General features: G+C 41.3%; 1 protein-coding gene across 1 annotated transcript in view; it reads right to left on the reverse strand.

The window, feature by feature from the left end:
- The window catches only part of Srbd1 (S1 RNA binding domain 1), a 184798-nt gene extending 173290 nt beyond the window's left edge, over positions 1-11508 (reverse strand). The window contains exons 1-3 of the mRNA XM_052746467.1: positions 11460-11508; positions 4193-4272; positions 12-192 (exon numbers count right to left, since the gene is read on the reverse strand). Coding sequence (XP_052602427.1) covers positions 12-192; positions 4193-4272 — 261 coding nt within the window. The 5' untranslated portion in view covers positions 11460-11508. The remainder of the gene's footprint in view (positions 1-11; positions 193-4192; positions 4273-11459) is intronic.
- Positions 11509-11992: the final 484 nt, after the last annotated feature.

Raw genomic sequence — 11992 nt, forward strand, 5'->3', positions numbered from 1 at the left:
ACATCACCTACCAACTCCTCCTTAACAGCCACGTCTTTTGATACATCATCCATCTGAGGGGTGTTCTTCTTCACCCGTGGCCTTTGCTTACGGTTGGATTCCTTGGAAGCAGGCTGCTTACGGTTTCTGGAGACTTTCTTCTGAGGTTCCCAGATACTGTCTTCCTTGTCATCTTCTTCAGAGTCAGATGACCTACAAGTCAATTGACAGGAGAACTTCCAGGAAAAATGGAACCAAGTGACAAAGGTCAAAAGAGGCATATGTTTCATAAATGATAATTAAAAGTGTGTGAAAGAAAATGGAGTGATATGGGCACAGACTGTGCCCAATTATTGCTAAGAAGTTAACAGTGATCAACGCCCTCTCCCTACCACACACTACCACGAGTCTCTCCACTCTCCTTCCCCCCCTGATAAGTACACACACACCATCATGACACAAAAAATCAACCATTACCTCAAGGCACTTACTGGGTCATGTCGCACCATTGTCAATGTGAGCCTTTCAATCTTAACAGTAAAAAGCACTTAGGTTCCTAAATGCCAATCAAATCCATTTAAAATGTACTAAGTTATTCAACCCAATGAAAGGACTGAGAAATAGCTTTTAAAACACCCTAAACTGCATAAAAAGCCATCACTAAGACCTTCAGCTAACTATTTTATTGACCCTTTTTCCTTTCACAGAATAGATTTGTGCCCTGAATAGACTGGGTCAGGGGCAGCCACACTGCTTGTCTAACAAGAATCAAACCCACATCAGGAGCAGAGAAAGCACAGCCCTCCGCCCATCTGGTTCACTCTATTTCTCCCCTAGAGGGGTCAGTATAGGTGGGAAGAATGACCTGAGATTAATCAATGAGGCTGTCTGAGTTCCTGAATGGTCTCAGTTCTGCCTAGAGGCAAGAACCTCACTGGATGAATTCTCACCTAAATTATGTTCCAAGATAACGTAATGATGGCAGGCCAAAGCACTGGCATCATCAAAGAGTTCTTTTCAGAGGTCGGTAAGCAGCCTGAGACTAAGCAAAACAAAAAATAAAATCCCTTGAACAGTAGAGTCAAGGGGAACTGTCATTTGAAAACCTGTGTTCTGTCAGATAGTCCAGATAGGCTGCAGTTTAAAGCAACAGGTTCACAATAAGACTGATTCAGATGAAATAGTTTCCAATGTATATAAAAATGTACGTAGGCTTCAAAAAGAGATAAAAAGGAATATATACAGTTATATAAGTTTTTTAAAAGTAAAGTCTTTAAAGAAACAATAAAGGTAATAAGGCACGTAAAGATGGCTATCACACAGAGAATCTGGATTATGTTGTCTTTGATATTCGTAACTGAAGAAAAATATTTGATTGTAAAAGCTGTTCAGTTATGCCAAAATGTAAAATTTAAAGGTACCTTGACTTCAAAATTTAGATATAAGGATTTGTTACTTTGAAAAAGAGGTTCTGCTTTTGTTTCCACAGAAAGCCAGAGGCTATGGATTTGTTTCAGATTAAGATGCATCAGGTTTGACCAGCCAAGACCCCCTGAAAGGTCTCCAGTGACACCAAGGCCCAGATGATCCAACAGCCAGAATGGTTTGAAGGCAACTGGCTCAGATGATACACCCTCATGGACTACCCCATAATCCTAAAATTTTCTTTATGTCCCCATAAGATACAGCGCCCCCCTCCAGCAGGAAGTAGTAAGAAAAGCTACGCCCAAATTCCCAAATATACCAAGCTGGCTTTAGAGATGAAATTGGCTCACTCCCTCTCTAAAGCCAGACATATTGCTTAAAAAAAATGGTTAAGAGATTCTTGTGTCCCAAATCAGAAGAGCCCTCTGGTGTGGGACAGAGAAAAACCACAATTTTTATTTAAAACAGGTTGATTATAAATACAATCTCTTTCAGAAAAAAAAAGGGGGATAGGTTAGATATGATAGAATAAAAGGGTAGATTAATGAACCTACTTTTAAAGAGTAACAACTTGTTTAAAATGTTTTACATTGCTATAGATTTTAGTTTATTGATAAAAATTTAAACTTAATTTTGTTATACTGTATATATATTTCTGTTCTTGTGTGAGGTATTATGTCTATGTAACTCATTTAAAATTGTAATGGATAATTGAAAAATAGATTAATAATTAGTCATCTATGATAATCATATTTGTAGCCATGTTAGTTAAGTCTTCTAGGTATACATAGATATATTTCAGGTAGATAGGTAGTCTTCAAACACTTCAAAGACCTACAAAATATGGCATTTAAAATGTTTTAAAAATTTAGACTTTCTGGCCGGGCAGTGGTGGCGCACGCCTTTAATCCCAGCACTCGGGAGGCAGAGGCCGGCGGATCTCTGTGAGTTCGAGGCCAGCCTGGGCTACCAAGTGAGTCCCAGGAAAGGCGCAAAGCTACACAGAGAAACCCTGTCTCGAAAAACCAAAAAAAAAAAAAAAAAAAAAAAATTTAGACTTTCTGGACAGTGAGACATGTCTGCTCCTGGCAGCACCAATTTACTTCAGAGAAGAGTATGGGCATCAAAGACATTCCATTTGGAGTTTATCTTCACCTTGACAAAAATAGCCATTTGGACAACAAACTGTTCTTGCCTGGACTTCTTGATCAACTTGACATACAGGACCCATAGAAAGGTAACCACTGAACTTTGCTTGACAAAATGGTCCTTCAGGTTCCTGATTTACAGAAAAAAACTACAAGACATTCTACAGGACACAAAAAAAAGTGAATGAGAGACTCTAGGCCTTCGGGCTAAAGACTAATGCCCCAACTTTACAAGAGAACTTTAAATGACTGTCCAGGCTGTCAGCTGTCTCTGTCTACCCTACAAGACTCCCAAAAGTTGCTTGCATTCTTCTCCCATTTCTCAGGTAGTATTATATCCTTCTGAGGTCTTTGATGTGGTTAAAGACTAGATACTTACAATTTTCCTTAGTTATGATAAAAGATAAGTTAGATATAAAACCTTAAACTCACAAATATAAGATAAATATCTTCTTTTATAACTATAATTCTTACTCGATAATTATTTTGTTATATGTAATATTACTATGTTCAAGTTAAAACCTTCCTTTTTGAAAAAGAAAAAAAGGGGAAGTGCTATGGATATTGCTTTATATAAATAAAGCACTGATTGGCCAGTGACCAGGCAGGAAGTATATATAGGCAGGACAAGGAGAGAGGAGAATTGAGGAAGGAGGAAGGAAAGGGAGACCGGCTGGAGCCACCGCCAGGACAAGGAAGATGTAAAGTACCGGTAAGCCACAAGCCATGTGGCAAAGTAAAGATTAATAGAAATGGGTTGACTATAAGAGTGAGAGCTAGACAATGATAGGCCTGAGCTAATGGCCAAGCAGTTTAAATAATGTAAGAGTCTGTGTGTTTATTTTATAAGTGGGCTCCGGGTCTGGCGGGACTTGGCGGTGGGAGCTGGAGAAAAATTCTCCAGCTACACAAATTGGTTTAATAAAAGGCTAATTGGCCAGTAGCTGGGAAGGAAGTATAGGCAGGGCAACCAAACTAAGGACGATGGGAAGGAAAATGCCAGCCAGCCAGCCAATCAGCGAGCAAGCAGGATGTGTAGAAAATGAGGTAATAAGCCATGAGCCACATGGCAAAGCCTAAGTAGAAATATGGGTTAATTTAAATGTAAGAGTTAGCTAGTAACAAGCCTGAGCTATTGGCCAAGGATTTATAATTCATATTCAGCCTCTGAGTAAGTTATCTGAGGCTGGGCAGTCAGGATAGGAAATGCACTCTATAGCAAAGATTCTCAAGAGAGGATGATTTGGAGCCCTTGGGACATTTGGCATTATCTAAAGACATTTTTGATTATCGCACCTATTTGGTAAGAGGCCACAGATGCCACTAAGCATCCTACAAAGCATCAGGTAGCCCCCACAATAAAAAGTGACCCTACACACAGTGGCAATACTGTAAAAATTATGAGCACTTTTCTAAAGCAATGTAAACAACAGCATGCCCTCCTTCAGCCTGGTTCCAGGGTAAATATTATGTAATGTGTTTAGTTAGCTATTTTCTCTCCTGGATCACAGCAGGAGTTCAAATAGCTGCTGTATGGATAAATGACAAGGACACACATTTCTTCAACCCACATGACTTAAGTTTCTAAGTGACAGAATAGTCACAATTCCCGTGACAACATATTACACTAATATGCTTACAACTCAGAGAAGAAAGAAAATTCATCTTTGGATTCCACATTCTGCGCCTGTTTTTTTGCTCTTCTTGGCAATGAGGACATCTGGAAGAAATAGAACATGAAGTCAGCGTGACATGCATAGTTTTATCACTTCGTTGGGCAACAAAAGGATTCTCCATTCAAAACTAACACACCAAAAGCTTTGCTATTAGAAATGCCATGGAGGGGAGAAAAGCATAAGGTTTATTCACAAACCCAAACACTGGCTTCCCATAGGATGTAGCCTGCTGAGCAGGAGAGGACTCAGCAGCCTTCCAATGGCCTCAAATACCTTAGGAGTATGGGGTCATCTTTTTAAAAAAAGACAAGATTCTACGGGGTAATAAGTTTATTTTAGAATTAAATGAGTATTTCACAAGTATCAATTTTATGTTGACACTACCAGTCAAAAAATTATAAGTCATCTATTAAAGTATTTGTCAAATATAAGAAATATTTTTTCTCTTCTGTATCTTCTGATGACATTATAGCAGAAGTATCTTCATAAAGTTAGGAGTTAAATGATGCCAATTAACTGAGTAAACAACAAAGTTATTCCTAAAACAAAACAAACATCCTCTTGCAATATAAATGATTAACCACTATGCCACCAAAAATATTACCATATTCAAAGGCTCAGCACACACAAAAAAATTAAGACAAATGACAAGAGATATCACAGAATACAATTAGCAAATACATTTACTTAAACTGATAACATTTATTACCTCCAAAAATATTTGTCACGCCATAAAAACTGCATTAGACTGGCATGTTTGGCATCTCTGAGACAAGTCCCTGGACCAGTGGAATACTGTAAGTCTCTGGTTCTAACACCACTCATAAGAAGTAATACCACAGACAAATACTAAACTAGTTGTCACAAAGAGGAACATGATTTCCCAGCAGCTCCATCCAGTGAGTGCAGAATTAGGACAGAGGGAAAACAGTCTCCTAGCTGCAGACAGGACACTCTCGCCTCTCGTCCTTTGCTCACTGTTAGGAATTTCTACGGTTATGGGGTCATCCTACCTCACATAAGTAGTTCTAGCTATTATCACAAGGGAACACGCAAATAGGATTTCTTATGGACAATTTACCACAATAAAAATAAAATGTAAAAAGAGAACTGAACAGGAATGTGGTACACCTTTAATCCTAGCACTAAGGAAGCAGAGGCAGGAGGATCTCTTAGAGTCCCAGGTCAGCCTGGTCTACATAGAGAGTTTCAGGCTAGCCAGGGCTACACACTAAGATCCCATCAATGAATAAATAAGAATAAATAAGAGGAAGTTGATGGCTGACAAGAGTGCCAATTCACCCCAGGCCAGGGAAGAACATGCATTCATTCATTCACTCTGTAAATGGGAACAAGACAACAAGCTGCTCCTCTGAAGGAAAGCAAGTATTTAACTTCCACACCCTCCTCGGGAGCAAAGATGTCAAATGATTTAAATCACATGAAACAAAGCTTTAAAAGTTCTACAAAAAGCAAAGGTAACTCTTTTTTTTGGGGGGGGGGGGTTTGGTTTTTTTTTTTTTGAGACAGGGTTTCTCTGTGTAGCTTTGTGCCTTTCCTGGAACTTGCTTTGGAGACCAGGCTGGCCTCGAACTCACAGAGATCCGCCTGGCTCTGCCTCCTGAGTGCTGGGATTAAAGGCGTGCGCTACCACCGCCCGGCGCAAAGGTAACTCTTTAGAACATTGGATAGGATGAGAAAATGCAAATGGCGCAGACATATCTCAAAACTCATAGCCAAAAAGATTTCACAGATTTTACTAGATAAAAATTAAAATCCCAAGCCAGTAATTGGGGCATTTTAGAACCAAACCAATTTAGCCTTTAGTCTCACCTTTAAAAAAGAAATTTTTTTAACTTTTTAAAAAGTTAGGAAAGAGCCAGATGGTGGTGGCACACGCCTTTAATCCCAGCACTTGGGAGGCAGAGCCAGTGGATCTCTGTGAGTTCGAGGCCAGCCTGGTTTACAGAGTGAGATCCAGGACAGGCTCTAAAGCTACACAGAGAAACCCTGTCTCGAAAAACCAAAAGAAAAAGTTAAGAAGGCAGGAACAAAGGAAGATAGGAACAACAAACAGACAACAGAAATGATTGCTGAAATTGTTAGGACCAAGGGTGAGAGATCTGGGGCTGGATATCTCTGTTTGACAAAAGGATCTTCCTAGGTGCCCTAGCCCACATGTTACTAGGCAACTGACCCACAAAAAAAAAGTCTAGAAGTTTATTTTCCAGAACACAGTCGTAAACTAGAAGACAACGAATGCAACTATTTACATACAAACCATTCAAATTGAATGCTAAAACCCCCAAGTCACCAGCGAGTGATAGGGATGGATATAGGTCAGTTGGGAGAGTGCTAGCTGGGCATGCATGAAGTCCTGGGTTCAATCTCTAGCACCTTATAAACCAGACATGACAGGGCAGCTCTTGGGAGGTGGAGGCAGAGGGATAGGGAGCTTAAAGCTGTGCTCAGCTACATAGTAAGTTCAAAATGAGCCTGGGATACAAGAGACCCTGTCTCAAAAACAAACAAACAAAAAGCCACCAGCTAGATCCTTGTCCTCCATGAAAGACAATGAAAGATGCTTCCCTGGAGAATCTGGTCCCTGCATAAAAATCTAAAGGTGCTGGAAAGAAGAGGCAAGAAAATCAGAGGTCAAGATCAGCCTGTGCTACATGAGATCCTGCTTCAAAAGAAAACAATGGAAAAACAATCTAAACATGCCAAGCTCCCCATCAAGCATCCCTCCCACACTCCAGTCACCTAACAACTATTCTGATCATCCCAATCTACACCACATAGTAATATCAGACCACCTCTATATAAAATTTGGCTTTGTACAGTTTGAGTTATCTCAGTCAACTCAAGTCCATAAACATTAAACAGAAAATTCCAAACATAAATAATCAATAGGTTTCAATTGCACACTATTCTAAAGCAGCAGGATAAAAATCTCCATCCAGCTGGGCAGCGGTGGCACACGCCTTTAATCCCAGCACTTGGGAGGCAGAGCCAGGAGAATCTCTGGGAGTTCGAGGCCAACCTGGTCTACACAGAGAAACCCTGTCTCGAAAAACGAGAAAGAAAAAAAAAAAAAAAAAAAAACAACAAAAAAAAACTCCATCCTATTTTATCCAGCCAAGAGCACGAATTAGCTAGCCCCTCTGCCCAGCAGTCAGTCACTTAGCAGTCACCTCAACTGTCACATTATCACAGTGCTTGAGTTCAAGTAATCTGTATACTTAAGTGTGGCCCCAAAACATGAATAGCAATGCTAACACTTTTATTACAATATAGTTAAAACTATTTTATCTTGTTAGTAGTTGTTCATCTCTTAATGTACCTAATGTATAAATTAAGCTTTACCACAGGTATGTATATGTGGGAAGAAACGTGGTGTATGTAGGGTTTGGTACTACTAAACATTTCAGACTTCCACTGGGGGGGTCTTGAGAACTATTATATCTTAATTCAAAACACATAATTATATGCCAAGTCTGTTGCTACACTTCAGCCTTAACAGGAAGGTGTTTAAATTAGGAAAGGCAAATCCTTGGTAGGTTAATGTCCTAGTTGGTTGTCTGTGGCTGTGATAAATACCATGACCAAAGAAACTTGGTGTCGAAAAAATTTCCTCTTACAGGTTATAGTCAGTCCATCAAGGGAAGCCAAGGCAAAAACTCAAGGCAGGAGCTGGAGGCTGAAACCACAGAGGAACACTACTTACTGGCTTGCCCCCAGACTTTCACTCCACTACCTTGCCATTGCTTGTACAAGGGATACATTGCTTGTATAAGGGATGGCATTGCCCATAGTGGGATGGCTCTCTTCCACAGACATGCCTTTGGGCAATTAGATGGAAGCAATTACTCAACTGAGGCTCCTTCTTCCCAGGTCTGTCAAATTGGCAACCAAGATTAACCATCATAGTTAATATTTAGATTAACCATGGGCCTTTAAACTTTTCCCTAAGCACATATAGTCTGAACTACCTCTTTAATGAGTACTAATAGAGTTAATGGAACATGGAAAATTAGATAAGACACAAGTACCTATTTACAAACAGAAAATATAGAGATGAGAAAGGAAAATATATAAACACAGGCTAATTTCAGGCAGATCTACTCTAGAAAGAGTGTATGCAGAAACGAGAAATTATTATTTGTATACAACTACCTATATCAAGTATCCTCTCAGAAATTTGTATACTCCACTTTAAAGGCCTGTTTCTCCACCTCCCATGTCTATAAAACTGGTTGAGATAACCAAAATCTCAATGACTGACCTGTCTGAAGCACAGATAACGCGTCACCTAACGGACACATTCTGAGAAACACATCATTGGGCAACTCTGTCACCTGAGCATTACAGTGTACTTAACTAAGACAGCTATATAAGTGAGACAGTCTAGAAGCACTTTCTGTAGCTGTGTGTGCTCTGCTGGCATCCATCCAAACATCATTAATTAGTACTAGACTGTACCTATAGCACCTAATTATTAAAAATCCTAATTCCTCTGTCCAGAGTTTAAGGTTCAGATTTACATGGGTTTGGGGAGACAGGCAAGAGGACTGCTCACAGGGGTTGCTGGAAAATCAGTCTAGGCTCCAGCTTCAATGAGAGAACTTGCCTCCTACAGTAAGGTGATTAAATGAAGACATCCTACTTTGCCCTCTGGCTGCCTTGAGCACAGGCACCCGCACATGCATATGTACAGCACATACATATATAAAATGATTCAGATTTTTACCACAGACTGCCTCTGAAACTATTTAGAGGTCTCATAGTTTCCCAAATTTGACACATCCATAAAGGGAGGGACTCTTGACAATTGTTCCCCTTCTAAAACCTGTTCTTTCCCTTCTTTCCAATCTCAGTATCTATCCATTTGTTAAGCTAAAATTCTGGAGACTTTTTTAACAGCTTCCCCAAGGAAGCTAACATAAAATACCCTGCCCATGGTTAAAATGTTCAAATCTGCTAAATTGTGACATATGTACACACATTTCACAATCAAGATGAGTATACCCATCGTTCACCAAAGAGTCACTTGAAAAGCCAAAATGGAGAATCTTTTTTTTTTTCTCCATCTCCAATATATAGTCTATTAGTAAATAACATGAATTCTTCCTCCAAAATAGATCTTATTTCATCGGCATCTCGAGTGAGCCCCTGATCTCTGTCTGTCTTCTATTGCTATAGCAGAGGATGAGACTGGGTAATTAATTAAAACAAGTTTCCTTCTCACAATTCCAGAGACTGGGAAACAGGCCTTCTTTCTGCAGTATCCCAAAACGGAAGGCATCACATGGCTGAGCTTTCTCTGCCTCTGTTTTTTTATGCTGGTGTCATCATGGCAGCCCACCCTTATGACCTCATCTAATCCAAATCACCCTGCAAAGGTTCTACCTCCCAATCTATGAATTTGGAGGTGACACGGGACACAGCCCACAGCAGTCTCTAGCTCTTACCTAGACTGCTGCAGTAACCTCAGCGGCCCTCAAGCTCTTCCACTCCTGCCCCTACCTCCCAATCTCCCTGAGATCATTCCTAAAATGCTCTGAAAACACTCAGTGACTTTCCATCTTGTGCTTCCGCAGAATCAAAACTAAGACGTTCTTCAGGGCTGACACATTCCATTCCTAACCTCATCTACTCCTTCATCTACTTGCTTGCTTCTAATCACCTTCTTTCAGTCCCAGTACAAGCATGAATCTTTACCACATAAGGTCCACTCCACCTGAAATACTCTAATCCTATTCATACCAAACATCTGGCTACTTCTCACCCTGCATTTCTTCTAAAAACCTAAAATGGGTTTTTCTATCCTGCTTCCCCCCTTCTATCCTGTATGTAGTAGTATATAAAACGGGCTAAAAGTACAATATTCTGTTTTCTGTCTGATCCTCTCAATTTAATAAATTCAGGGGAAAAGAAAATGCTTGCTTTACTTCAGTACCCGAGGGCCCAGAACTTAATAACTGATCTGTAAGTTTTTACTGAATAAATATATGTACAAATATGGTCTCTGTAGAGAAAATAAACACATTTTCTACCACTCTTAGGCAGTGTCATGCATAACATTCACCGCTATTTGGAAAAGGTGATGACACATTAAGAAGGGCCCCATTCTTTAGTGATTAGGAATATTCCTTCTTCTGAATTATTTTATCTCTGCAGGGATGAGCACATTCCAAGTTAGGGGTTGTTGTGAGGTCACTGAGGAGGAACTATAAACTCTGGAAAGTGAAAATAGTTAGAAAAGACCATTCACACTCACATTCTCACACACACACACACACACACACACACACACACAAATATTTAAAAAGGGAAAACAGCATGTAAACTTCTAAGAGAAAAGCGTGAGAACTCAAGAGGCATCTAAATGTTTCCCTGAGGGAACTAACAGAAGTGCTTCAGATATTAGCAGAGATCCTCAAGTGATTAAAAAAAGAAAAAAAAAAAAAAGCCAACAACCAAAAACCTAGCAGGAGAGTTGCAGCGACGAGAAACCCCTGCTGTATTCTTTTATGAATGAGAATCTTGAGACCCAATGGGATAAAATGGTCCTAGAACTCAGAGCCGCAAGTACCAACACTATCCTCGTTTCTCATGGCATATTAAAGACAAGCTGCCATGTGAGACGACAGAGGCAAGCTGCCTAGACATCTCATTCATCCTCAACTTGCTGGAGCGCCTCCGAGGTGCCCAGGGCACTTCTGAAGATGTGATTCCGAGCACCGCGATCTGACAGGGCTCCTCCCTCACCTCCGACTCCATGGGGTAAAGAAAAAAGTTCGCCCTGGCTTTCTCACGCCTGCCATGCTCTAACAGCTTGTGCAACGAAAGGACGCGCCAGGTGACAGATTTCCCAGGTGTAGATTCTGAGACAGACCGCTGATACTAAAAGGTAGCAAAACTTCGTTTTAAAAAATTGTTCCGCCGGGCGGTGGTGGCGCACGCCTTTAATCCCAGCACTCGGGAGGCAGAGCCAGGCGGATCTCTGTGAGTTCGAGGCCAGCCTGGGCTACCAAGTGAGTCCCAGGAGAGGCGCAAAGCTACACAGAGAAACCCTGTCTCGAAAAACCAAAAAAAAAAAAAAAAAAAAAAAATTTGTTCCTTCCCAAACGACCACTCATAACGTTTAAGTAGCCCCTAAAATACCAGGGCCCGGACACAGATTCGAGGGAGACCGAAGCATTGCCGCCCGGGCAGACACAAAGCTCACCTTCCGGCCTGGCGAGTCAGTAGACTGGAGTTCTGTCGCAGAATCTTCCGGTTCCCGCCGGAAGTTTTTCAAATGCCGGAAGTCCCGCCTTGCTTTCCCAGAGCGGACTACCGGGGCGGGGCAGGACGGGATGGGACGGGGCGGGGCAGGACGGGATGGGACGGGGCGGGGCAGGACGGGATGGGACGGGGCGGGGCAGGACGGGATGGGACGGGACGGGGCGCAACTTGAGTCTGCAGGGAATTCGGGTACGCCCTTGCCCCCGGGGACGGGGTAAAGATTTGGCAAACGTGTGCCTGCTTCTTTGTTTTCCTTTTTCTGGGCTCTCTTGGACTGCATTATGCTCTTTTCACCCATCCTTAACTTTTGCTTTTGGGGGTTTTTTGTTGTTGTTGTATTGAGGCAGAATCTCACTCTTAGAGCCCAGTTCTGTCTGGAGCTCTCCCACCACGTTGCCCCTGCTGGCCTCGAACACGCCGGAGGGAGTCGTATTGTCTCAGCCGCAAAGCCCGACTCATCTTTTTTTTTTTTTT

This window comes from Peromyscus californicus, unplaced genomic scaffold (genome assembly GCF_007827085.1).
Source record: "Peromyscus californicus insignis strain IS unplaced genomic scaffold, ASM782708v3 Scaffold_1__1_contigs__length_55948999, whole genome shotgun sequence".
In the NCBI taxonomy this organism is placed as follows: Eukaryota; Metazoa; Chordata; class Mammalia; order Rodentia; family Cricetidae; genus Peromyscus; species Peromyscus californicus.